General features: G+C 43.8%; 4 protein-coding genes across 4 annotated transcripts; 3 read left to right on the forward strand and 1 right to left on the reverse strand.

The window, feature by feature from the left end:
- On the forward strand, positions 1-5617 carry si:ch211-136m16.8 (uncharacterized). The gene is made up of 6 exons (XM_062378832.1): positions 1-601; positions 1351-4623; positions 4723-4918; positions 5130-5209; positions 5290-5381; positions 5466-5617. Exons 1-6 carry the CDS (start codon positions 545-547, stop codon positions 5524-5526), a joined length of 3759 nt encoding a protein of 1252 aa, XP_062234816.1. The 5' UTR covers positions 1-544; the 3' UTR covers positions 5527-5617.
- Positions 5618-6698: 1081 nt separating this feature from the next.
- Positions 6699-11889, forward strand: LOC133931980 (uncharacterized). Its single transcript, XM_062378956.1, has 8 exons — positions 6699-9175; positions 9360-9405; positions 9663-9782; positions 9982-10071; positions 10225-10356; positions 10444-10572; positions 10975-11046; positions 11297-11889. The coding sequence occupies exons 1-8, from the start codon at positions 6764-6766 to the stop codon at positions 11332-11334; spliced, it is 3039 nt and encodes a 1012-aa protein (XP_062234940.1). The 5' UTR covers positions 6699-6763; the 3' UTR covers positions 11335-11889.
- A 265-nt stretch (positions 11890-12154) lies between these two features.
- On the forward strand, positions 12155-20210 carry eif3c (eukaryotic translation initiation factor 3, subunit C). Its single transcript, XM_062378928.1, has 23 exons — positions 12155-12314; positions 13337-13454; positions 13543-13608; positions 13697-13886; positions 14036-14161; positions 14318-14369; positions 14545-14666; positions 14786-14913; positions 15102-15249; positions 15408-15511; positions 15715-15856; positions 16114-16242; positions 16549-16642; positions 16836-17023; positions 17158-17382; positions 17477-17668; positions 17867-18038; positions 18128-18287; positions 18462-18527; positions 18735-18822; positions 18970-19135; positions 19272-19334; positions 19591-20210. The coding sequence occupies exons 2-23, from the start codon at positions 13357-13359 to the stop codon at positions 19854-19856; spliced, it is 2985 nt and encodes a 994-aa protein (XP_062234912.1). The 5' UTR covers positions 12155-12314; positions 13337-13356; the 3' UTR covers positions 19857-20210.
- Positions 20211-20410: 200 nt separating this feature from the next.
- On the reverse strand, positions 20411-24568 carry prodh2 (proline dehydrogenase 2). The gene is made up of 10 exons (XM_062378929.1): positions 24085-24568; positions 23698-23888; positions 23157-23283; positions 22685-22756; positions 22539-22619; positions 22285-22428; positions 22001-22167; positions 21561-21671; positions 21336-21424; positions 20411-21199 (listed from the first exon to the last, which is right to left on the reverse strand). Exons 1-10 carry the CDS (start codon positions 24313-24315, stop codon positions 21024-21026), a joined length of 1389 nt encoding a protein of 462 aa, XP_062234913.1. The 5' UTR covers positions 24316-24568; the 3' UTR covers positions 20411-21023.
- Between the last annotated feature and the right edge of the window lie 310 nt (positions 24569-24878).

Raw genomic sequence — 24878 nt, forward strand, 5'->3', positions numbered from 1 at the left:
AAAATAAAACACTATAAAATGATTTAAACATTCACTAGGCATCAACAAAATATTTAAATGTTCATAAATGACACAAAGGCCATAGGCTCTCTCTGGTTATCTGGTTAATATCTCTAGTTTGATATAAAGTGAACCAAGTGTAAACACAGGTCAGGTTTAGTTCTGCATGCACAGATATCATTTGATCTGTGCAGGGGAAGTTTTGCACCCTGGTGCACGTGTTATAATATTTTCACACATGAGCTGCAGCCGTTGTTCCATCGTGACCATGAGCAGCTTTGCTGTAAACGGTGACTGGGAAGTAAAGTCTGATCTGTGGTCAGACTTTGTCACATCCGCAAACTGTGCGACACGCAGCAGAGACTCAGCTGCGTTCATCAGCCTCTTCCTCATCTTCACCCACCGGATATCAAGTGTGTGTCAGTGGAGCGGGAACCGAACCAGGCTGGATGATCGTGTGCAGCTTGATGTCATCGCCCAGGACATTTAAAAAGCTTTGGTTTGAGTTACTGTTTCGGAGGGTGGAGAAGCAGGAAGTCAGAAGATGGACCCGGACAATGACTCCACTTCCCGGGTGGAGAGGAGCCTGTGGTCCCTCTGGGTGAGCTGCTGCTGCTGCTTCTCGATACAAGTAGATCATTGAACCACAGTGAAGTTTCCGGTCGTTCACAGCTGATCTCAGGGGTTTTAACTCATCAACAAATGAACGTTTGAATATAGGAGATAACTGCGATGTTTTTAATAGACTCCAAATCACCTCAGATATTATTACACCACACAAACAGGAAACAGCTCTTTTAAATTTAAGTGCGTTCTCTTCTATAACTATTTATACATTTTTCACTATCTTGTATTCAAAGATGTGCTGAATTGTAACAAAAGCATTGAAAAAACAGGACACACCTCTTGTTAGTGGAACTCACTGTTGTATTTTATATGAATATTATTATTTCAAAAACGTTGTTTCTTAATTTGCTCCCATGTCACGTGACCCACTGATGGCAAATCAATGCCGGATTGTATCATATTAGTTATAGCCCAAGATAAATAGGACACACATTTATGGGGTTTATTATTCTTTATTTTATTGCTGGATTTTTAGTGCTTCTGATATGGATAAATGTATATTCTTTCAATGTCTTCCATCCCACTGAATTCTGACTCCTGCACTTGATCATAATATTATCCAAAATGATTGAATAGATAAAGTTGTACTTGTGAGTTTGTTCACCTCCTCGGTCGATGACATATAGGTCCCATGTTATCCCTTGTGAGGAAAATGCAGAAAATGAGAATTGAAAACATACAAAAAAATGTTTAAATTGACTCTTTCTCTCCATATCCTCTCAGTACTATATAACCGGAGCAGTGAACAGACTCCTCCGTCCAGAGCCCACGACCCCTGAGTACAATGACCCTGACTCCTTCCAGCAACCTGCAGCTGACAGTGAACCTGCTGACAGCCGTCACCCAGACTCCGGGGAAAGGGGTGAGGATGAAGAACGGCCTCTTGGGACGACCTCTCTGCTTAGTTCTCCGCGGTCTGTGGTTGTCTGGGAGCTTTGCAGCACAAGTGACGACTTCGGGCCAGAGGAAGATACCATGAAGTTCAGAAGCCAACTGAGTGGAGGCCCTGAGAGCAAAGCATCTGAGGAGGCTCAGGGCACCAGAGAGGAACAACTCGGCCAAACAGGAACTGATGATGAAAGGTTGGTTAAAGCTGCAAAAGAATACAAAGAAGTAGGTGATGAAAAATCTTACACTCCAGGACAAGAAGAGAATGAAGGGCCTTTAAACATTACAGATGATGACTTGAGTGGAAATGGAAGACAGGCCGGAGCTGAGGAGGATGACCACGGAAAAGTGGATGAAAAAGGAGAAGATGATAAAATCGACCTTGAACATGAACCAACTTTGGAGATGGAAGATGCTGAGATAACGTTGTGCTTGGGGACAGATTTCAGTCCAGAAGAGGAGCGTTACATGCACATAGAAGAGGCAAGGCTGCTGAGGGATGCAGCAGGAGAAGGAGAAAACCGCGATGGGTTGTCACAGCCGGGCTCGGAAATCAGAATCAAGTACGAGGAGGGGAGAAAACAAGTCGAACATCACTTACTCGTCTGTGAGGAGCTCTCAGAAAAGGACAGAGAAGTCAAGGGAGACCCAGGCTCGTCCTCGCTGGAGGATGAATTAACTATGACCCTTGGAAAAAGTGGTAAAGTGTCAGAGGGTGTTGGACATGAGCATGTGATGGGGGAGCTGGGTGGGGAAGAAGAGGAGGAGGCTACAGACCACCAGGCGATAGATGAAGAGTTTTTTACTGAACAGGCTGCATGTAATGAAGAAGTTGTGAAGGATTCTGAAGCAGAGCTGCAAACAGCTGAATTTAGAGATAAAGAAAAAGAGGATGTGGCAAAATGCATCGAAGTGCAAACAATAACAACAGAGGCGGATGATGTGAACGAGGAAAAATCGAATGTGGCAACAACAGACGTTTCAGTGGAGAAGAGATTTTTTGATATGGATCAAACAGAAGTGGAGAGTTTTTCCAGTAAATTGCAAGACAACAAAGAAAGTAACATGGAAGCAGCATGTACAACCACTTTAGTTACAGTAATACCCAAAGGCCAAACTGGAAAGGAAATAAGTGGAGAGCTCAAAAATATTCCCCCGGGGGTAGGCGAAGGCCATACTGTTGTGGTGGAGGAGCCGCATTCTCCGACCAGCCAGGGAACACAAGAGGGAGTTCCTGAATACAACAATGAGCCTGGGCCAGATGAAAATACAACACAAAGGTTCCTGGAAGTAGGAAATTACAAGGAAAGCGATGCCACCCAATTACCAGAAGAGGTGGAGAGCAAAGAGTGGGAGAACCTTAAATACAGTGGCACTGGAGGTGGGTTTTCCCCAGTGAGGGAGCATAAGAAGGAGGAAGGAGACGGAACAGAAGATTTTAAGAAGAAGGATAGAAAGATACTGCAGCTTACAGACGCTGGAGTACCACAAGAGACTGAGGAGACGATTGTTGAACCAGCAGTCGAAGGATCAGGACAGAAAGACAAGACATTCTCGAGCTCGATGAGGACGAGGATCGGACAGTTGGAAGAAGAATTTGAGAGCCACGTTGGTGCGACAGAGGAGACTCCTAAGAAAACAGAAGAGCAGGATGGAACTGAAGAGCTGCTGGTTGACTTTGAAACTGAAGATTTAAGTGGAACCAAAGAAGCTGCAGGAGGTGACGGGGAATCAACGGGAGAAGCTTTAAAAATCCTCAAGGCTGAAGAACAGAGGATGACAGAGATGAGTGTCTATCAAGTGTCAGGAGATGCTGAGCAAAACAGAATAAAAACTAAAGAGGATTTCAAAGACATTATCGAATCTGGATTTATGACACAATTGGACGAGCCTAAACTACCTGAAGGTAGTAGTGTAGAAATGCAAGATGCAGGGATAGATATGGAAGAAACGGGCTCTGGAGTTGAGGAGCAGGGAACAGAAGATGAAATGGAGAACAACAATGAGATGGAAGCTTTAAATCTGGCAGCTGAGCTAACTTCTGAAAACTACAAAAATATCTGGTTTGCAAAATCGGAATTAACGACACAAGACGAGTCGCTGGAGAGTAAAAATCAACCATCTGAGGCGAGTGCTGCAGCAGATAAATTAATGACAACCACAGGCAAACCAAAGGATTTGGATGTGATAGGAAAGGAGGAAATGGAACTTGAGGCCGAATCAGAGGAGAGCTCCTCCAGTGGATCTCAAGACCTGATTGAGGAGGAAATCCTTGAGTGGATAGAGACAGCATCGTTCAAGGACGCAGACGGAAAGGAACCACGAGAAGGGCCTGAACCCGGAGGACAACTGGTCAAAAAGGGAGAGGAGCAATCGGATGAGACAGACGAGGAGAACGAGAAGCTTGTGGAGTCGATGTCAGGAGAATCTGGATTAGTGAGCGACACAGAAATGTCCCCATCAGCAGCAGAGTCTGGATTATTGGACCATTCTGTCAGTGGATGGAGCACAGACCACAGTGAGTCCAATCTACTGGAGTCAACAAGCTCTGGGTCCCCACAGGACATCTTGGACTTGTTCGCTGGTGCGTTAGAATCAGAAGACCTCTACAAACTGTCTACACGGCAGCCTGACTCTGAATCTCAGGATGCATCGTTGGAGGAAGCAGCGGAGACGGGGCAGTCGGATCTGACAGAGGAGGAATCGACCCCTGAGACAGGATTTCACCCTGGATCTGGAACAATGTCACTAGAGGCTGGATGTCCCAAAGCGAGATCGGATAAATCTCAAGACAAAACAGATGAAGAACGAGTTGAATCAGCAGAAAGTGAAACTGGAAAAGAGAAAGAGAGCGACTGGAAAGACTCTGGGGAAGAAGATCCTGAGACTCTTTACACAGAAGAGAAAACGGAAGATGCAGATGCACCTCATGAGGCAGCTGTCTCTGATTCAGAACGACCTGGAAGTGGCTCCGAGGTTTTGTTACAGGACGAAATCCCGATGAGGGATTCAGAAGATGTCACCTTTGATGAGAAGTTGGAGCAACCACAGGACATCGCACGGTGGGAGGATATCAACGAGGGGGCAGAAGAGCCGACCGCAACTCAGGTTCAGATTGATGCATTGTTTCTAAAATAACATATTTAAATGTCAAAGTATTCATAACCTGCAGAGATGGTGTGAGCTCAGTTGGTTTTGTCATTGCAGGTGGACGAGTCGGCTCTGGACTTCACCCCACAAAAGTCGAGGATTGCTGTTAAAAACCCTCGTGTGAGGCCGCCCTCGGATCCCCGCTCCCTGCTGCACATGCCCTCAGCAGATCCCACGCCCTCCCCGCGGCTGCCAGTCAAAGTCCCTCGAGGTGTGCCTTTGGGAGGCATGGGCATCGGGATAAAACTGCCAGGTATGGGTCACTCCAAATCGTTTCCAGACATGAACTCTGGAAATTGCTTGTTAAATCGGATCCGGATATTTTAAGGAGTTTGTCTTTTACCTACGAGTCTCATTCTCTCTCAAAGTTGACATCTTTGCCTGTGTCTTGCACGTGTATGGCGCCTCTTTGTCCTCATGGTTCAAAGTTTGTAAATAATGTCACAAATCTTTTTGTTTTTCAGGCCTTGGCGCAGGTTTCCCCGCTTTGAAAAAGACCAAGCATGTGATGACTGAAGAAAAAGGCTCAGAGACCTTCTCACAGGTATCATTAACCTTCATTAATAGTTTGTGAATCTCACGTGTTGAGGTGTGAACATGTTTACAATGTGGTCACATCAACAGGAACCTGATACAAAGCCTGAGGAGCAGAGTGACGCGATCAAACAAGACGAGGAAAAACCCAAACCTAAATGGATGCCACCTCGACATCCAGGGTAAACAACATTTTAAAGAAAAGTGACATTCTGCAGAAAAGAGCCATGAAGTTTGATACTTTTAATTTTTAAATGTCTCCCCAGATTTGGAAATCCCCTCATGTCTGAGCTGAAGAACAAACTGAGGAAGCCCACAAACGAGTGATGAAGACGAATTGTGTTAAGATTTGATGATTATGTACAAATGGATTTATTTTTTGTTGTATTTGTCAAACTGGATAAAGTGATGAGATGTTTATTGTGTCGTGTTTTTATTTCTCCGCCGTGTTTGAGTTTTGTAATAAAGCTTCAGGGTAAAAAAACTTGTTTAATGAGAAGTGTTTAATTAGGACTTCTCTTTCCATGGAAGCAGCAGGTGGCAGTGCTGCTCTTTCCTCTATGAACGCTGCTCACAGTGTACACGAAGAAGAAGTGTTCGGGGCTCTGATTGGTTGGATCTGTCGAATGAGCGTGAGGGAGATTTCTATTTTGAACTGGAGCGGCGGCTCTGTTGCTTCAGGAAGTTCGAGATGTGACTTTTCGCTCGTAATTCTGACTTTTACTGAACATCAGTGGACTCGTGGTTCGGATCCGAGTGTTAAGAAAACCAGTTAAAGTGTTTTAAAGGATAAACGTTCACTCTCAAGTTCCTGCTGACGTAGGTAAGTTGTTAAAAAGCCTCCTAACTGACGGACACGTTACCGAGCTAACGTTAGCTTAGCTTCTCTTGGGGCTGTCACCTCCTTAAAATAACACAAACACCATCCGTCAGTGATTTGTATGTGTCTGTGCCTTCTCTCTGTTGACTGGCGTTATGGTATTTAGCTGAACTTTTATGTTTTGACCTAATTAAAGTGAATATAACATCAGTGCAGGAGGTCCAGTCCACAGCGTCCGTCATCAGGTGATAATAACCTGCAAAACGTAGATGACGATATGATTTTCATCAAAAGCAACGAAACAAAAGTCCATTATTTACGTGGGTATTATGCACAGGGACGAGGACCAGCCACTCAACTGATCGATGTCAGATCTGTACAAGTTTTGGTCAATCTCTGCCCATAAAGAAGAGATTCAAACCACAACCTTCGCTCAGGATCAGTCTCTGAACTTTAGAGAAATAATAATGTGGCATTTATCATGATGATGATGGGGGAAATGTTGTCGAAAAAGTTGTCTGTCGTAAAGTGTTAAAACGTATTAGTGTTATCAGCTGATCTAAGACGGAATGCAGGCGCACTAGATTCATACCTAGGACTAGTTTGTTGATATGATGACAACAATGTAAAGATGTTTTCCATTGACTAAATATTTTAATCCACTCTGCAGTAACAGAGCATCTGAGAACACACCTGAAAAAAAGGCGTCTTTCTCCTGTGAAAGAAAACGAAAAGTTCGCCGTCATGGCCGATGAGTCGACACTGCAAACCTCATCTACTCAGGAAAATGCAGAAGCTGAGGAATTTCGTGAAAATATTCCACCCGGAGGCACCGCTGCAGCTGAAACCTCAAAGCTCCAGGTCCAAGGAGACTTGGTCGGATATTCCTCTGCAGATCCAGATGGAGGAAATAAGCCTCTCTCTGAGAACTGCACCTTTTCAACCCCAGCCCCAGGAAGCGTCAGTGGTGGTGCCAAGGCAAAGTCACGGCTGTCTGGCCTTCAGTCTGCTCTAACACCCATTTTAAAATACTTGAACATTGGAAACAAACCTCCATCTCCAGAGCCTTTGAAATGTGGGAACAGTCCCCATCCCGGTGCTCCCCTCTTTCCCTTTGGTGTTACCGCAGCAAGTTGTAAAAAATCAAGTGGAGGGTTGAGCCAACAGCCCAACTCAAATCCCTCTAGTAGCCATTGTGGTCGATCATTAGGCGATAAGAATTCTCCTGTTTACTGGCTGCAGGACGAAAGCCTGCCTGAAATTACTCTCCTTGATTGTACGTATGATTCCACTATGCAAATAACTAGCAATGAAGGAAACACTTCTGACATCCAGCCGCATAAACTGTCAAAACTTAATGGCCCAACAGCTGGTACAGATCAGAATGTTAAGATACTCGACACCCCTGACAGGAAGAGTCAGCGTGAGCGCTGGCTGGATGACAGATATTTCCCCGAAATAACTCTCCTCGAAGTGACTCGTGATTCAGAGCTTTCACCGGGAGCAGACATGTCCAATATGGACGTTACACAGGATGTTCCCCCAGTGGAGGCTGTGAAACCCAGCAGGCTTTCATCAGAGCTCAGTGGATTGATTGTGGCAGAGCCTGACGGACCGGACGTGATGCAAAGTGTAGAACTGTCAAGTACTCTTACTGGAGGTGTCACCAACACCACAAGCTCATTTAGTGAACGATCGGTCAACAAGTCTGTGCAGGAAAACCTGAAACCTTCTTTGGAAGCAACTCGGGATATTTCTGTGGGAAGTGTTTTAGAAAACAACTCCTCCTTAGAGCTCAGTGGACAAAGCATGAAGAGTCAAACATCAGCTGAGGACACACTTGAGCTCCTTCCTTCTAATGTGACTCGAGACATGAGCTCCTCCAGCGACATGTCGGTTCAGAGTGCCGCATCACAAATCGCTACCTCGGATGTGCAGAGTAACACCAGTTTAAAAAATGTCACCATTGAGATTCATGTCAAAGCCCTGGAAACTTCCATCGCTGTGGAGGCTAACGAGGAGGAGCTGCTTACTGGTCATGATACTGAGTCAACGGGCAAGGAGCCGGAAACGAGCTCCGATCTGAGTGCCTCCTCTAATTTAAATACCACTGATCAAACATCCTGCCCTCAGAACAAGACTCTGGATCTTCCACCATCTAATGTAAAGAGTCCCAAAGCAGAAGGTGTGGCTGCAGATCAGGTTAGTGCTGACGTTCAGAACGCCACTGAAACTTCCCTTGATACGAATCAGAATAGTTCAGCTGCTAAGTCAGGGGAGTCGGGTGATGTGCAGAACGGAACTTTTGATATACATTCTCTTCAGAAATCCTGTGGCACTAGTGCTTTAGGGGAAACCGGTGCAGCGACCTTTTGCCTCCAGAACAACACTTTTGATAATAAACCTTGTAAAACAAATGGCACGATAACAATATCAGAAACCAGCTCAAGCGACAGTCCCCAGAACACCTTGGACAAACCCTCTCCTTCAAAAGTCTGTAATCCAACCATTGACTTTAAAGACAACACCTCTGATGTCCACACGCCTGAAGTATCAAAACTAAATGGGACAGCTAGTGCAGACCCAGATGTCAAGATGGCTGACACACCTGAGAGGACATTTGAAGGTGTGTCAGCCATCGCTGTCGCTGTAGCTCCGGCAGCGAGTAGACGTGAGACAAAGGATCATTCACAATCTGTGCCGGACGGTCTTTCCGACAGTTTGGGCCATCAGGGCACGGATACGGAGAACAACCAAGCAAACACCTTCAATTTGGATGACACTTTAGATTTGAAGGTAGACTCGTTGGTAACCTCAACGCCGATGACTCACAGTAAAGTTTTCCACTTCAACTCTGAGCACGACATGGGCAAGGCCATTGCGGCACAGAAGAGGCTTTATGGGGATGGACCCTGTAAGCCGGTCGTTCAGGTGCCATCAGATGTTCCGTCCAATTTAATCACAGACCGAAAAACCCTGATGCAACCGCCAGCGAGATCCCACTTGCCTCCTTCGAGAGCTGCCTCACAGATTTTGAAATACCACCCAACCTCCGCACTTCCAGGAAGATGTGAGCCTGCAACTTCAAGACTGCCCATGACGAGACAGAGGACCCAGACTGAAGCTGTGAAACACCCTGCACCTTCAGCACAGGGGGTAGGGTCTGAATGTTAAAAGTATTTTTGATTGATGACACTTCTGTTTAAAGGAATATATCAAATGAACTCTTGTTTTTTGTCAGTATCATCTGTTAAACTCATTATTTTTATGATTGAGACCAGAGAAGAAGCGTGCCTGCTTGTATTGATGATTGTCTCTTGTTGACATCTTCTGTTTTAAGATCTCAGGGATTTCAAGCTCCTACAACTTGCGTCCTACAACAACTGGTAAGCAGAATGTAGTCGTCTTTTTAGAATGGGATTGGTGGAAAACAGTTGTAAATATTTAGAGTGAATGATTAAAATGGGATGAGAATTGAAGGCACTGGTGCAATTCTTTTTGTAGTTCGTGTAATATTTGTTTTGTTTCATTTTGCTTAACTTCAGTTTTAGTGTTGTGTACATCAGTGTAATGCCTTCTGTATGAGAAGTGTGTGGAGGCACATTATTTACATCTCTCTCCATCTTCCCTCTGCTGATGTCAGCATCCAAGCAGCCCAACTCTGGCCTGCCGAGACCACCAATGAGCAGCATTCCATCGGGCTTCCAGAGATCTGCACCAGGGCTCAGGCCTCCTTCAGCAAAAAGTAACCTAGGACATGCAGGTAATAATACACTGGTCAGACTTAAGCTTTTATTCTTTTGGTCAGTTATAAATAGGAAAAGTTTATGTGCATGATTTTTTTTCAGTACAGGGTTGAAATTGATTTACCTTTTGGTTTGTAACATTGCAATCATTGAGGACTAAGGACCTGGAGTCTGAAACTATCTTGTGATATACTTTATTTCTTTTTTTTTTATCAGCTGCTCACCCTGGGACAAAGTTTACACATCCAAAGAAGCACACATTAATCAGAGGGGAACTTTTGCCATCAGCAAAGAGGAAGAAAACAGGTAAATACTGACGTGCTGCAATTGTACAATACAACCGATCTTTATTTTGTAGGACTCATTGTTGGATCCAACCCCCATGACTAAAACAATTCAGCTGTTATTGTGATAGTGTTAAAAACACGTATCTGAGCTCATTCTTTCTCCTCTTGTCAGACGGTCCTGCACCATCATCCAGTGGAGCTGAGACCTCAACTGCCTCTGATGCTGGGAACGGATTGAAAAACCTGAAACGGATTGGAACCAGCTGCAACCAGAGAGTGTTACCAGCTAAAGCCCAAAGAGACGGTAGGTTGGAAAAGGCCACACTCTTCTGTTATGCTCAACTCTTGACTGTTAGTGAGCTACTTACTTCTCGTGCTACGTGACTTTCAGACGCTGCAGTGCCCGTCACTGCTGCTGCTGCAGAAAACATGACATCTTGCAACGCAGCCAGCAGAAGCAGAAACCAGAAACCGCCTGTAAACCATCATAGATCTCAGCCGGCTAAACCACAAGGACACGGTAAGCTGGTACTGCAGGAAAGGGAATTGTTCATACATCATCCGCAAAATATGATCTTTGGAGTTGGGTCTCTGTGTTTAATGCACATCCATGTTTTTCTGTAGATGACACAGCTTCTGTTAAACCTAGTCTGTGTAAATTTCACGAGTAATCACAAAGGTCATGATCCATCTATAAAGAAGACTGATCTGTTGCCACTCCTTAAACTGGTTTCTTTTATAATGCTGCAAAATGTCTATTTACATCTCTGGATAATAAAAGTACTCGCTGGAGGAAGTGAGAGTAACAGAATATATAAATGAGGAAAACCACTTCTACCACACATAAAATTGTACATAAAGAGGAAATAAATGCTTGTTTGACCAAGAGTCTGCCACAGTAATGACTCACCTTGTGTTGCAGGCTGTGCCAAATGTGTCTCGTTGGAAGAGCAGCTCAAAACACAATCAGCAGAAATTAAGAGACTGAAAGAAGGTATGACAAACATCACTATTTTTCATCTCTAATAATTCTAGAAAAATAATTAAGTAGACCTAATGTTTGGTGTTATGAAATGAAAGAAATATAAATCACGGGTTCTTCAGCTGAGTTTTCATTCGTCACACCACTGATCAAATAGTTTTTGTGCATTTTCATACAAGTGGCTTTACCCAATTGTTCATTGAACATTTGCTGGGTTTATAAAGTTTTAATTGTGCATGTTTTCAATTTCTGTCTTTTCCAGAGCTGCGGAAGTACAGTCAACAAGGAGAAGAGTGCTGAATGTGCCAACGAAATCCCCCTGTGAACTTTTAATGTCACATCTGTTTCTGTATTTTAAAAATTGTAAAGTTACAGTTTGACTGTAAATGTATATTCTAATCAATAAATGTACTAAATATATTAAAAATACTAAAATGTATTTAAATTGACAGTATTGTATAATAAAAATCCTCAGTGTAGAATAGTGACTTTGGTTGACCAGTAACTGCACGACTGAGGTGTGGTCTGATGTGTGTGCACATAATATCACTACCCTCCTGACATGGATGCAATTATATATTCAACCAGAGTATTTGAATGCTCTTCATTATGTGTCACCTATCCTTAAATAACATAGTAACGGGAAGATGTGAGAAAGCTTTATTTTTGGTGAGGGGAAACTTTCCACTGCCAGAGTGAATATTAAAGTGAACTAATGGACAATGCTGAAATGAAGATGGTATATGTGTGTGTTTGTACTGTTTGTGTTCAAAATCTATAATATCCAGTTTATGTGTGAAAGGCTGTGTGGCCTTGAGAGACAATTGAAATAAACATGGTGGTGAAACATTTAAATGTCTAAAGTTATTAATATTATTAGGGCCTAAGCACTGACAGACAGTGAGGCTCTATTGAAATAGTAATTATTATTTTTCAGGCAATTGAAAATTAATTTTTTTCAGGGCTTTAACATGCTAAAATTTGCGCAGGTGTATCAAGATTATTGTTGTTTTGACCTCTATAAACAAGATGAGGCGCTACCATCTGGTTGTTCACGTAATCCGCCGCTGAGTGGCAGTGTGACCTGGCAGCCTGTACATCAGCTGGTAACACCATCCCTATGATTTGTAGATCTGCGGTAAACTTCTTTTCCGAGTCCTTCCGCGTCCTCAGTCCGTCTGTCTCACGCTCGTATCTGTGGCCGTCGTGCAGCAAAACTGGATTTATCATCGACCCCGAGTGGACAGAAACAGCACAGGACAACTTTCAACCGCACATAGGTGAGTCCGACTCTACATCTGCCGAACTAAGCGCCATTATCCGCGTTAGAGGAATGTATTCGCCGGCTGCACATGCGGGGAGGCCCGGTGCGAGGCTAGCGTTAGCTTAGCAGCAAAACGTGTCTGCGTAGTTTTAGCTGATGCAACTACTGTGTTAGCTTGTAAGCTAATAGGCTGAGGTGCCCTTTTTTACATTAGGTTTGTTTTGTAAAACCATAGTTTGTAAATAACGCAGCTGTAACTTGGCGTTCAGTAATAAAACGTCATCGTTTAGCTGGTCCATCTGTCAAAGGCAATATTAGCTCAGTGGCGGGTAGCGTTAGCACGTACGGCCGAGGTATGCTAACTTTACCGGTACATTTCACCGGAAGTTAAAAAAAACATGGAATTAACGTTTTTAGAACGTTAACATCAGCTCTGAAAGTCTGTAAACTCAGATCGCACGGTGAAAAGACACAAACAGGAACGTGTTACTTACTTGCTAGCTACGTAGTGTGTATCTTGATAACACCCCGCAGTAGTTTTCCTTTCAATGGGAAGATGAAATCCACCTGCTTTTCCAGAAGGTGTTTTAAACTAACTATGACGGGTTTAGAGCCATATTTCATTCATTTCTTACAATGCACGAGAATAAAAGCAGATTGAATACAAAGCAGAGCTCACACACGTCTCTACCAAGTCACATATGTTTTATTAAATTCAATCACCAGATGGGAAACACTCGTGTATACATCAGTCCCATAAACGGGCCTGGTTTTCTCATCCATAGTTTACTGGGAAATAGGTTCCCACACTGCTTAAAATAGAAATTCTGGATGCTAAATCGAAATGTAACAGGTTATTCGCAGATCCATAACACATCCTTCCACCAAGTTTCATGGTAATCCATCCAGTAGTAATTTTGTAGTGGTGCTGACCAACAGACAAACAAGCAAACGCAGATAATACAATCCTTGGCGGAGGTGAAAAGTGTAAAATGTTCTGGAAACCCTAACCCTAATTCTGTAATTGTGTCTTCACAGATTGACATCGACCTTCAATCATGTCTCGTTTCTTCGCCACCGGGTCTGACAGTGAGTCAGAGGAGTCCTCGTCTGGCGAGGAGATCGCCCCTAAAGCAACCGGAACAACTTTCAAGCAGTCAGTACAACTTGCAGTTGAATTTCCCTCACTAGATATCAAATTTTAGTTGTAGCAGTTGTCTCACACATCCGCATCTTCTACACAGGTCGTTGCTTCTTAGTGATGATGAGGAGGACACCAAGAGAGTGGTGCGCAGCGCCAAGGACAAAAGGTTGGTCTTTTTTTTTAACAGTGTACTTAAAAAAATATATAGATTTTATACAATTTCGTTTTAAATGCCTTCATTTCTAAATCTCAAGATTTGAGGAGTTGACCAACCTCATCAAGACCATCCGCAATGCCATGAAGATCCGTGACATGGCCAAGTGTCTGGAGGAATTTGAGCAGTTATGTCGAGCGTTCCTCAAAAGCAAGAACATAGTGGACAAAGAAGGAGTCCCTCCTTTCTACATTCGTCTTCTGGCCGACCTGGAGGACTATGTGAACCAGGTCAGTTCCCAAGAGTTAAACCACAAATCTTAAAATACAAAATGTGAAGTTCATGTGTATTAACCTTGGTTAATGCCCTCTCGCATGGTTGATGTCACAGTCTCCGCCTTGCCGTACAATTGAAATAATGAAAATTATTTTCTGTCCAGCTTTGGGAGGACAAAGAGGGCAAGAAGAAGATGAACAAGAACAACGCAAAGGCCCTCAGTACTCTGCGTCAGAAGATCCGCAAGTACAACAGAGAATACGAAACAGAAGTTGCTGCTTACAAGGAGGTAAATTAAGAATCTTTTTCCTCTGTGGTTTAATGCTTCAAATCAAATTCTGTGGTTGTACTGCGCCCAGTGGTTACTGTCTAACAACAGGGTGACACTGCATAAGAGCACATTACGTTCTCGAAGGTAAAATCAAATTCCCTCTGTGTCTTTTAGAACCCACAGGAGTCTGCAGATGAAGAGGAGGAGAAGGAGCCAGAGGATTCTGGTAAACTTGCTATTGATATGTTTGTTTTTGTTAAATCTGACGATCTTTCTTCAAGTGCACAAGTAATTACACAAACTACAAACCTTAACAATATATATTAATCCTTTCACAGTCCTGGGGGACACCTGGTTAATTACACTATTATGTATATTCACTCGAATTTTTGTTCCTTAAGGTTCCTCTTCTGAGAGTGAAGGAGAGGACGGCGATGAAGTAACAGCCGACGCCTTCTTGAAGAAAAAACCTGAGCCTATTCCAGACGCCAGCGCGTTCCTCAAGACTGAGAAGGGATCTGGGGTAAGATACCACATTAGAATCTGCTGACGATGACAAATCCAGTGTAAAAGACGTAGTTGTTGTGTTAGAGTACTCCTGTGTGAGGGGAATACCTAAACTAATGAGTTTTGCCCTGACAGGATGAGTCGTCTTCCAGTGATGATGATGATCCGGAAGACTGGGGCTCAGATACTGTTGACAGTGGCAGCGATAGCTCGGACGATGGGGAGGAGAAAAGGTCTTCCCTGGCTGTGGTCTTCCTCAAGAAGTGAGTCTCCATTTGCACATCCTTTTACTGCGCAACAGAAAAAGCAAGGATCAAGTATAGAGCAATGGATGTTTCTCAGTTGCCTAGTTTTTCACATTTGGAAAACAGAATCACTGTATGTAGATGCTTTCCCGACTAAAGTATCTTGCCAGCTTTAAAAACCGGACTTTCTGTGTGTCTGTCCTCAGGGCTCACGATTCTGAGAAGTCCAGCGAAAAGAAACTCGGGAAGAAGAAGAAGCCCAAGAAGAAAGAGCGGCTAGAGGAGGAGGCTGAGGAGGAAGGAGGAGAGGAGGTTGAAGGAGGCTGGGAGAAGGTCAAGGGCGGCGCACCAATGGTAAAGATAAAACAAATGTCATTTTGAGAAAAGTATAAGTCGTTGTCTTTCTTTCTTTCATTCATATTTAGATAAAAACAGTCCTGATAAACAACCAAATAATATGGATAGGAAAATGATTGTCTATTAATGTTATGTGGTGTCCATCAATGCTTCAGGAAAAGCCCAAGATGTTTGCCAAAGGCACAGAGATCAACACAGTAGTGGTGGTGAAGAAGCTGCATGAGATCCTGCAAGCAAGAGGCAAAAAGGGCACAGACAGGTAACAGCCTAGAAAAATTAACTGGACTTTTCATTCATAATTAAAGTAATTTAGTAAAATCAGTTGCAAACACTTATTTTTGTCACCACTTATGTGTAACTTGTTTGTTGTTAATTACAAGACAAATTGTAAAAAAAGTGGTTCTGTGACTCAACAATTAAAGTCATCATTACTAATTAAATGATCAATTCTCCATGTGACAGGGCTGCCCAGATCGAACTTCTCCATCTACTGGCTGCCATCTCTGCTGAGAACAACTTGGGTCAGGGTATCCTGGTCAAGATTAAGTTGAACATCATCGCCTCCCTGTACGACTACAACCCCAACTTGGCAGCCTTCATGAAGGTAGGAGAGGTGTTTTTTCTAAACCTACAAATAAGATTAAGAGATTAAAAAACCATCTAAAAGACTTGCACCGAACAACAGAAAGACCCAGTGTGTATATTTCTATGTTGGCCTATTGGAAAATTATTATAACAGTTGAATGTTAAATTAGCTGAAACATGAGCTTAAGTGCAGTTGACAGTTTAAAAAAAATAGTACTGAAAAATCCGGCCTGGAATCCTGATGAATGAATGTGAATCCGTCTTCGTTACCTTCAGGCCGATATGTGGAAGAAGTGCCTGGATTGTATCAACGAGCTGCTGGACATCCTCTTTGAGGAGAGCAACAACATCTTCATCGGGGAGAACATTGCAGAGGACAGCGAGAGTCTGGCCGTCTCTGATCAGGTATCTAGTCTTTTTTCCCTTTTTCATTAGAGATATATGAGATGTTTTGAGGTTGCAGTTAGTTCTAGTTGATGAGTAGACCAATGTTATTTTAATATTTTGCCTCACTGTCATTAATGGAGACATGTACTTTTCATGGAATTACATGTCAGCCACAACATTAAACCAACAATAGTAGTTAATGAAGTGGCAAATTGGTTTAGTTTGTTCCCCTCTGCACAACGTGTGGATGTGTCTCATAAGCCCAGATCAAGGATGGTGTTCCAAAAAAAACTTAAATATTAATCTCTTCATTGTGTTTGTCAGCCATTCAGGGTGCGTGGATGTGTGTTAACTCTGGTGGAGAGGATGGATGAAGAGTTCACCAAGATCATGCAGAACACTGATCCCCATTCACAAGGTGAGTTTATACCATAATAACACACTCAAGAATAATTTTAATGCAAGTATTGTGATTTTAGAAGTGAAAATAAACATTGATTATTGGGAATCAATTTTTATAGAATCCCTGAGTTTTGTAGCTAGAAATCGAATAGTTGTCAAACATCTCTGCCTGGTCCATTCCAATGTTGTGTTCTCCGCTCTTTTTCCAGAATATGTTGACAATCTGAAAGACGAGGGAGGAGTTTGTGCCGTCATCGACCGGCTGCTCAACTATTTGGAGACCAAGGGCACCCCTGAAGAGATCTGCCGCGTCTACCTGCGCAGGATAATGCACACCTACTACAAGTTTGACTACAAGGCCCACCGACGCAGCCTGGCCCTCCAGGGGGAGACCAAGGTAAGGAAAGCCCAGAAGTGACTCGGCAAGAATCAACCTGGTTTCTGTATGTGATTTTGTTCATATGTTAACAGTGTCTTCTCAAGAGCTTGTCTGTGAGTTCATTAGTAAGTAACATGTCTCTGTCTGTTTAGTCTGAGCAGGACCAGGAGGAGTGCGAGGGGGAGGACAGCGCTGTGATCATGGACCGTCTCTGCAAGTTCATCTATGCCAAGGATCGCACCGACCGTATCCGTACCTGTGCTATCCTCTGCCACATCTATCACCACGCTCTGCATTCACGCTGGTACCAGGCCCGTGACCTGATGCTGATGAGCCACCTGCAGGACAACATCCAGCACGCTGACCCGCCCGTGCAGGTAGGCAGGCAGACACAGAAACGCTAAACGTGCAGACTTGCAAGTGTGAATGCCAGAGATTAAAAAAACAATTATTTGTTTTCTTTTGTCCTAGATCCTGTACAACAGAACCATGGTCCAACTGGGCATCTGTGCTTTCAGACAGGGCATGATAAAAGATGCACACAATGCCCTGCTGGATATCCAGTCCTCTGGCCGTGCCAAGGAGCTCCTGGGTCAGGGTCTGCTCATGAGGAACATGCAGGAGAGGAACGCCGAGCAGGAGAAGATTGAAAAGAGGAGACAAGTAAGTCCAGCACGAGCAAATCAATGAACATCGAGCAGATCAATGAACATCGAGCAGATCAATGAACATCTCACTGAAGCTACCACATGCAATGATCTCACTTGAGATAGTAGTTTTGTACTGACATTGGAAATACTTAAAGATCAGGCTTCCCATGTGATTCTACAGAACCTGATTGACATAACATTGCTTTAACAGGTGCCGTTCCACATGCACATTAACCTGGAGCTGCTGGAGTGTGTATACCTGGTGTCAGCCATGCTGTTGGAGATTCCATACATGGCTGCCCATGAATTTGACGCCCGCCGCAGGATGATCAGCAAGCAGTTCCACCACCAGCTTAGGGTGGGAGAGAGGCAGCCGCTGCTGGGTAAGCAACATGTCTCCTCACAAGCCTTTACACCAGTTAGCTCCACAGAGAAACTAGAGAGGATCAATGCATCTTTCTTTTTACTCCAGGGCCCCCAGAGAGTATGAGGGAGCACGTGGTGGCCGCCAGCAAAGCCATGAAGATGGGAGACTGGCGAACCTGCCACTCATTCATCATCAATGAGAAGATGAACAGTAAAGTGTGGGACCTGTTCCCTGAAACTCAGCATGTCCGCAAGATGCTTGTCAGGTTTGAGAAACTATTATGATCATACATTACTAAACATATTTCAAGTGTATGTACATCAATCTTATTAAATAGCAAGTTCGCTCTTCCTCTGTGTTAATACTCCCTGTTACTTCTGGTAGCTGTTAAAAACTCATTGTTCTGACATTCATGCATTTGTTTTAATACATTTTACAGGAAAATCCAGGAGGAGTCACTGAGGACTTACCTGTTCACATACAGCAGTGTGTACGACTCCATCAGGTAAACACAACAAGTGTATTCTGTGCTTATGTCTGACATTGATACAGAACTCTGAGCTTTATTCTGTATCCTCTTAGAGCAGAAATGGCTCTGTCAGAGGTTTCCTAATATGAATGCAAATAACAATAACAAAGCTTAACCTCCATCTTATCTGAAATGTTCTTACATGATGAAGGAGATAACACCTGTTTTTATCTGTCCTCTCAGCATGCAGACACTGTCTGAGATGTTTGAGTTGGAGATACCCACAGTCCACAGCATCATCAGCAAGATGATCATCAACGAGGAGCTGATGGTAAATGTCACAGCCTTCATTCTGAATTTTAATCGGAATAGATGGGACTGAATATCTTTATTGAAACTTCTGCTGCATACTTGCATGTACAAAAATATACATGTTCCAGTGTAACTAAGGGTCCAAATGTTATGTTCCCTCCGACAGGCGTCGCTCGACCAGCCCACACAGACGGTGGTGATGCACCGCACAGAGCCCACCTCCCTGCAGAACATGGCTCTGCAGCTGGCTGAGAAACTGGGCAGCCTGGTGGAGAACAACGAGCGCGTCTTTGACCTGAAACAGGGCGTCTATGGAGGCTACTTCAACAGAGGTGAGTTTAGACAATGCACCGCCTGCAAGATGTGTTTGCACGTTGTTACATCCACCGTGTTTGACAAAGATCCCCTGGATATAACTGATTAGTGGTTCCTTATTAAAATGTCACCTGGATGTTGTTTGCTTTACAGATCAGAAAGGTGGCTACCAACAGAACAAGTCCTATCAGAGAGGAGGAGGAGGCGGAGGAGGAGGTACGTGGCTGAGTCTGTTTGTTTGTTATTGCTCCTTCAACTGTGTCGCTGACTCAGTTAGTTTGCATCAAATCAGTAAAATACTTGTATTAAATAACTGCCAGGTTTAGAAAAAAGTGGTTTGAACTGTTTCATTTCAAAGTGTGTGTTAACCTCAAAAACAATCGGGTAAAGATATTTACTTTGTATAATGGATTAAATGCAGCAGTGTGTTCTGCTGGTAGATAACCATGTATTCATCTGTGCACGTTCACAGATCACAGAGGTTCATACCATGGGAATAAGTCGAACTACCGTGGGGGCGGTGGTGGTGGTGGTGGTGGTGGCGGCGGTGGCGGCGGCTACAGAAACCAGGGTCACAACCGGGACAACTACCATAACCGGGACAACTACCATAACCGAGACAACTACCATAACCGAGACAACTACCAGAACCAAGGCAACTACCAGAACCAAGGCAACTACCAGAACCGAGATAACTACCAGAACCGAGACAACTACCAGAACCAAAGCAACTACTGAGCTTTGAACGTGAGGATTTCAGCCCCACCACGTGAATTAGTTTTCATTCCATAACAACAACCCCCATGTTCTGTACTTGGCACTTGGCTTTGTGCTGTTCTCCTTGTTTGACTCAATACTGATCCTGAAACAGCTGAAGGTCAATAGAGTTACAAGCTGTTCTCACTGCAACTGCATAGTGATTTCTCTTTTTTTTCCAGTTCTGCCACTTCCACTTCTTTGGATAAAGTTTTTTAAGATTATTGCTAAAAGAAAGGCAGTGCAGGGAGGCTGGTTTGTGGCAGTTGAGTCAGGTGACAGATACTTCAAGAGTTGTTGATTCATACTTATCAAATAAACAATAATAAACAGTGATTTCTGAGTTGTCTTTCTTGGTATAGAGAGCAATTTAACCTCAGGTTTAAGTCTGGATTTGTATTGTTATGATGGTGGTTCACTTCTTATGGTAAGACATCAAAACAAGTCTACAGCCCAACTACTGACCAATCACATCAGTAGAAAACCAGTCATTGATCAACAGGATCCTCATGCAGACAAAAGAGTTTACAACAAAGTGACAAATAGATGTTTTTATTCATCAGTTGAATTGTTCCAGACTTCATGTGTTCACTCTGCTTTTAAAACAGTTTCTATCAAACAGATGACAGTGAAATATTTCCCATGAGTGTTAGTGAACATTTTATTCATCAGGCTTTAACAAAGTGTCTAAACTTTTTTTATCTGCATCAGAAAAGTTGATTCATCATCAGTTATAAAAGCTAAAATACTTTGAATCCCTGTAACTTGTACAGTATATATCCAGCCCGACCTTCTAGTATTTATTTTTTTTAAGTTTCGCCTTGTTAAGTATCACCTTTTCAAAAAAAAAAGTCTCCTAAGCCAGTGTGACTCTGTCACTGTCTGACAACCGTCGTGTTCTCTGGTTACTAATTAGCTCAGAAGTTTAATCCTCTGAAAACCAGTTAAAACCTTTTATCGTAATTATATATTTTTTTTAAACTCCACACCAACCCTTTTCAACCAACACTGTCAAAGCAGTTTAGGTTAATTGCCTTTTTTATTAAATGGAAAATTAAATCACATTTACTGCTGCGCTGCCAAAGAATGAGTTAATGCTTTGTAATTCAGATCAGATCTACATTAGCCTTCCCCTCACAGCTTTCATACCTATTTAACATGTCTCCGACGCAGCCTCCTCCACACCTCTTGCCTCAGTAGGTCCCTCTCTTTGCGGATTCCCTGCAACACAGTGCGATTCTCCTCAGCCCGACGCACCAGGTAGGGCAGTGTGTCGTCCACTGAGCCGTATGGCACTGACTTGTAAATGGCATAACCCTCCTTAGCTGGAGGGAAGAGGAGAGAGAGACATGAAACGTGAACATGTTCATCAATGTAGGAATGAGTATTTGTCTGCAGGTTCAGTCCTGTGGATAAGCACAATGACTCTTATACAGATAATATAAATAATCAGCAGCCCACCGAGTGTGAGGGAGACGTGGTCACACATTCCCAGCAGCTGGCCGAAACACACTGAACCTCCACCTTTGTTTATCTCCAACTCTTCCATCCTGAAGACGAAACAAAACAATTACATCATCACCCACGATGGGGGGGCCTGAGGTACTGCATGGCTTCATTTTTGGGGAGCAGTCATGTCATCTATCTTCATTATGGAACACACTATGTTATATAACGTGTTCTGACCGTTGGGCGGCTCGTCTCACGGACTCCTCGTTGTGGGTGGCGACGATGATCCTGTGGCGCTCGGGTTTCTGGGATATGGCGTTCAGCATGACATCCAGCGAGCCGTTATAACTGCAGACACAACAGATGAAATGTGTACTGGTCAAGTTCACTGTCAGAAACCGTTCAAAAAGGTCCTGCTCTCTTTACCCTTTAATGGAGCCTTTATATTTAAATACTTTATATTTACATCAGGAGTGGGTCCTCTCTATGGAGGCCGGCATGTTTTTTACGGTAGCTCAAACTGCACAAACAAAAGACCTTTTGAGTTTTTATGACATCTGAAGGCGCAACAGACAACTTCACCACTAGATGACACTATATCCCACACAATGAACCTTTAATGCCTAGGATGCATCTGCCTGGTTTTATGCACAGTAATGGCCCCGGCCCCCACCCACCTGTCGTTGGTGTCCTCCCAGCACTGATGGACTGGGTCCTGTCGACCTTCTTTCTCTGCCAGTTTCCTCTCCTTGTCCATGTAGGCTCCTCTCACCAGCTTGACCCCAAGACAGAAACCCTCGCTCTGGGACAGAGACAGAGCTTCTAACAGGAGGGACCTGGACTCCTGGAGGACACAACGGAGAGAGGGAGTATTTGGTGATGTCTCCTCTTCAGGAAAATACCACAATAGGTGCTGTCAAAATTCAAATGAGATATATTGATGGTGGATAAATTGATTTGCCTTCAGATAACACTGATACGTGTTCCAAATCCAGGCGCTGTCTTTGTTAAACTTCTTCATCATGGCCATGGTGACAAGCGAGAGGGCGGGGTTCATGTAGGTGTACTCAGCATCCACCAGGACTCGCACTTTGTTGACACTCTCCTGAGGAAGCAACAGACACAACAGATGCAAAAATAATAAAAAATACATTATTTCTTTTAAATGATGTGATGATATCAAAACAAATTTCCCATGAGTCTTCACAACTGTACCTCTGCTATTTTGTTGAGTCTCCGCAGACCACACAGGAAGTGGGCGACTTCCCTTTCATCCAACCCAGGGAAGCTGATTGGCTGACAAGGGATCAACATCACAGTACTTAGTAAATGTGTGTGTGTGTGTGTGTGTATACACATACCTCTCCATCCATGGCCCTCACAAGCAGACTCAGGTCATACGGTTGTTGTGCGATGAGGGTTGTGAGTTTCACCTTGATACAAGCACAGATTCAACACAGTCAGTAAACAGACACGTCTACACTGTAAAAAGGGAGTAGACACTCGTCATTACTGCTGGGGGGGGGGGGGGGGGGGGGGGCGTTCAAGAGCTACAGCCTTGAACTGAAACGTGTATTCTTATCTTTTTTTCCCACATATTTGAAGGGTGGGGGTTCTGTTTGGCTCAGATGTGTCAGGGTTATAAAGAAATGTCATCTATAGGATCTAAAAATACAATATCAACTGAAAATGGACATTAACAGTTTTTTTCCCACTTTTCTTGCATAAAGATATCCTCGGAAAAAATAGCTACAGTTCTATCTGTTTCAATTAAACCTGGACAGGGAGTTAACAAGGTGACGAGTGGTGATGAGGTGTGAAACAGAGCCTTACACACAGATCCGGGCTGAGCAGAGCTGTCATCTTCAGCTGCATCATCGGGTCTTGGCTCCAGGTGTTGCCGTGTGACATCCTCACACATTCCAGCATGGCCTCCATGTTGCCGTCATATCTCTTCTCCCTGGAGGTAAGAAAACAGGTCACGTGTGTGTGAGTGTGTCTGTGTGTATTGCTAGTGGAGCTATGATACAACATGTTAATATTTGACAACACTGAAAACAGGCAACCACCAGACCAGAGTGTTTCCTCACTGGGAACTGAGAATCTATTTGTTATTCCATCATGGCCTGGTTTCACTTATTGAATTATCTGAAATAAGAGATTTTAATAAATTTAAGTTTAACCGGTAAGCACACGTCTCATACTCACTTTATATCAACAAAAGTTAATGGAAGGTTACATGCAGAGGAGCCTGTAGCGAAAACCTTCATCATCAGACTCCAGGTTTTTTACCGTTGGTTTTATCAGCACTTTTCTGAAATGTTTGCTTTCTTTTCTGAAGTGTCTCAGTTTAAGATATGAAAATGAGTCGAACCCGGTGCTTTCTCCAAGATCCTCCTCGATGGGCACGGCCAGCATGGGCCTCAGTCCCAGCAGCTTCATCTTCTCCATGGACTGAGAGATCTCTGTCTCACTCTCTCCAGCCACAAACTGAGCGTACACGGTGGGTCGCATCAGCAAGGAGAAGCCCTTTGTCCCCAGGATAGTGCGTGCTGTGGACATAAGCTAAGAGAGAACGACAAGAGGAAGAAGAAAAGGACAAAGATGCTTTATTTTGTGCATTACAGATGCAAACAATATGCACTCAAGTATCAACTGTCTCAACAAGGAGTCCTCAGAGCCTTGACAACACTCCTCCAACTCTCCTTCAGATTATTTTCTTGCACTTATCAATCATGATGAGTGACAGATGTCTTCTCACCTTCCCACAGTTGTTCACCAGCACTGGGATGGAGCAGAGGCGGAAGACCCCCAGAGCACGCAGCAGCTCCCCCCAACTCTTCACCTCGAAGGCACAGGGATCCTGGAAGGCCAGAGCGGCCGAGGGCAGGTCGTGCTGCCTGGCAGCCACCGTCCGGGTGGCCGCGGTGCCCATCGCCCTCAGCTGCAGGAGGCGAGGGAGTGATGGGCGCAGAGGAGGGCGTATCATCATCCTGAGAGGAGCACGTGTGTCTGGATGGTTTGAAGTGTGTGTGTAAATCTACCTCTGGTGTAATTTAGGAAGCTGTTCCCTCCAGCCGAACCTGGCTTGAGTAATAAAAATGAATAATCCAGCGTATCAGACAGAAAGCAGACGGAAATCAGCAGAGCTCACCGTCCTGCACTCAAGCGTTGGACCTAAATGGCGAGACGTCATCTGTGGACGCTTGTTTTTCAAGAGAACCAGTCAAATTCATCATCTTTTTCCCAACCAGCAGGTTAATGAGTGACCGTTTTCCAAAATTGTGTAAACATGACATTGAGCCTTGGGACCAAGCCACAAGTGCTGTGTCACTTTGAACCCAACCGACCCCAAAGCATCAGAATCTCACATAATCTATTGTCACCTTCGCCGAGGGAGGCTAGGATTTTATTTAAATTTGCCTTTATTGGAAGAAATCATTCGGAGATACTGTTGTTTGGAGGTTTTTTTTTTGTTTTCTATCGATTTTGTATCAACCAGCAATATTAGCCTATATATGCTCAATTGTTTATTCAGTTAAGTTGAGGTGAGGT

This window comes from Platichthys flesus, chromosome 20 (assembly GCF_949316205.1).
Source record: "Platichthys flesus chromosome 20, fPlaFle2.1, whole genome shotgun sequence".
In the NCBI taxonomy this organism is placed as follows: domain Eukaryota; kingdom Metazoa; phylum Chordata; class Actinopteri; order Pleuronectiformes; family Pleuronectidae; genus Platichthys; species Platichthys flesus.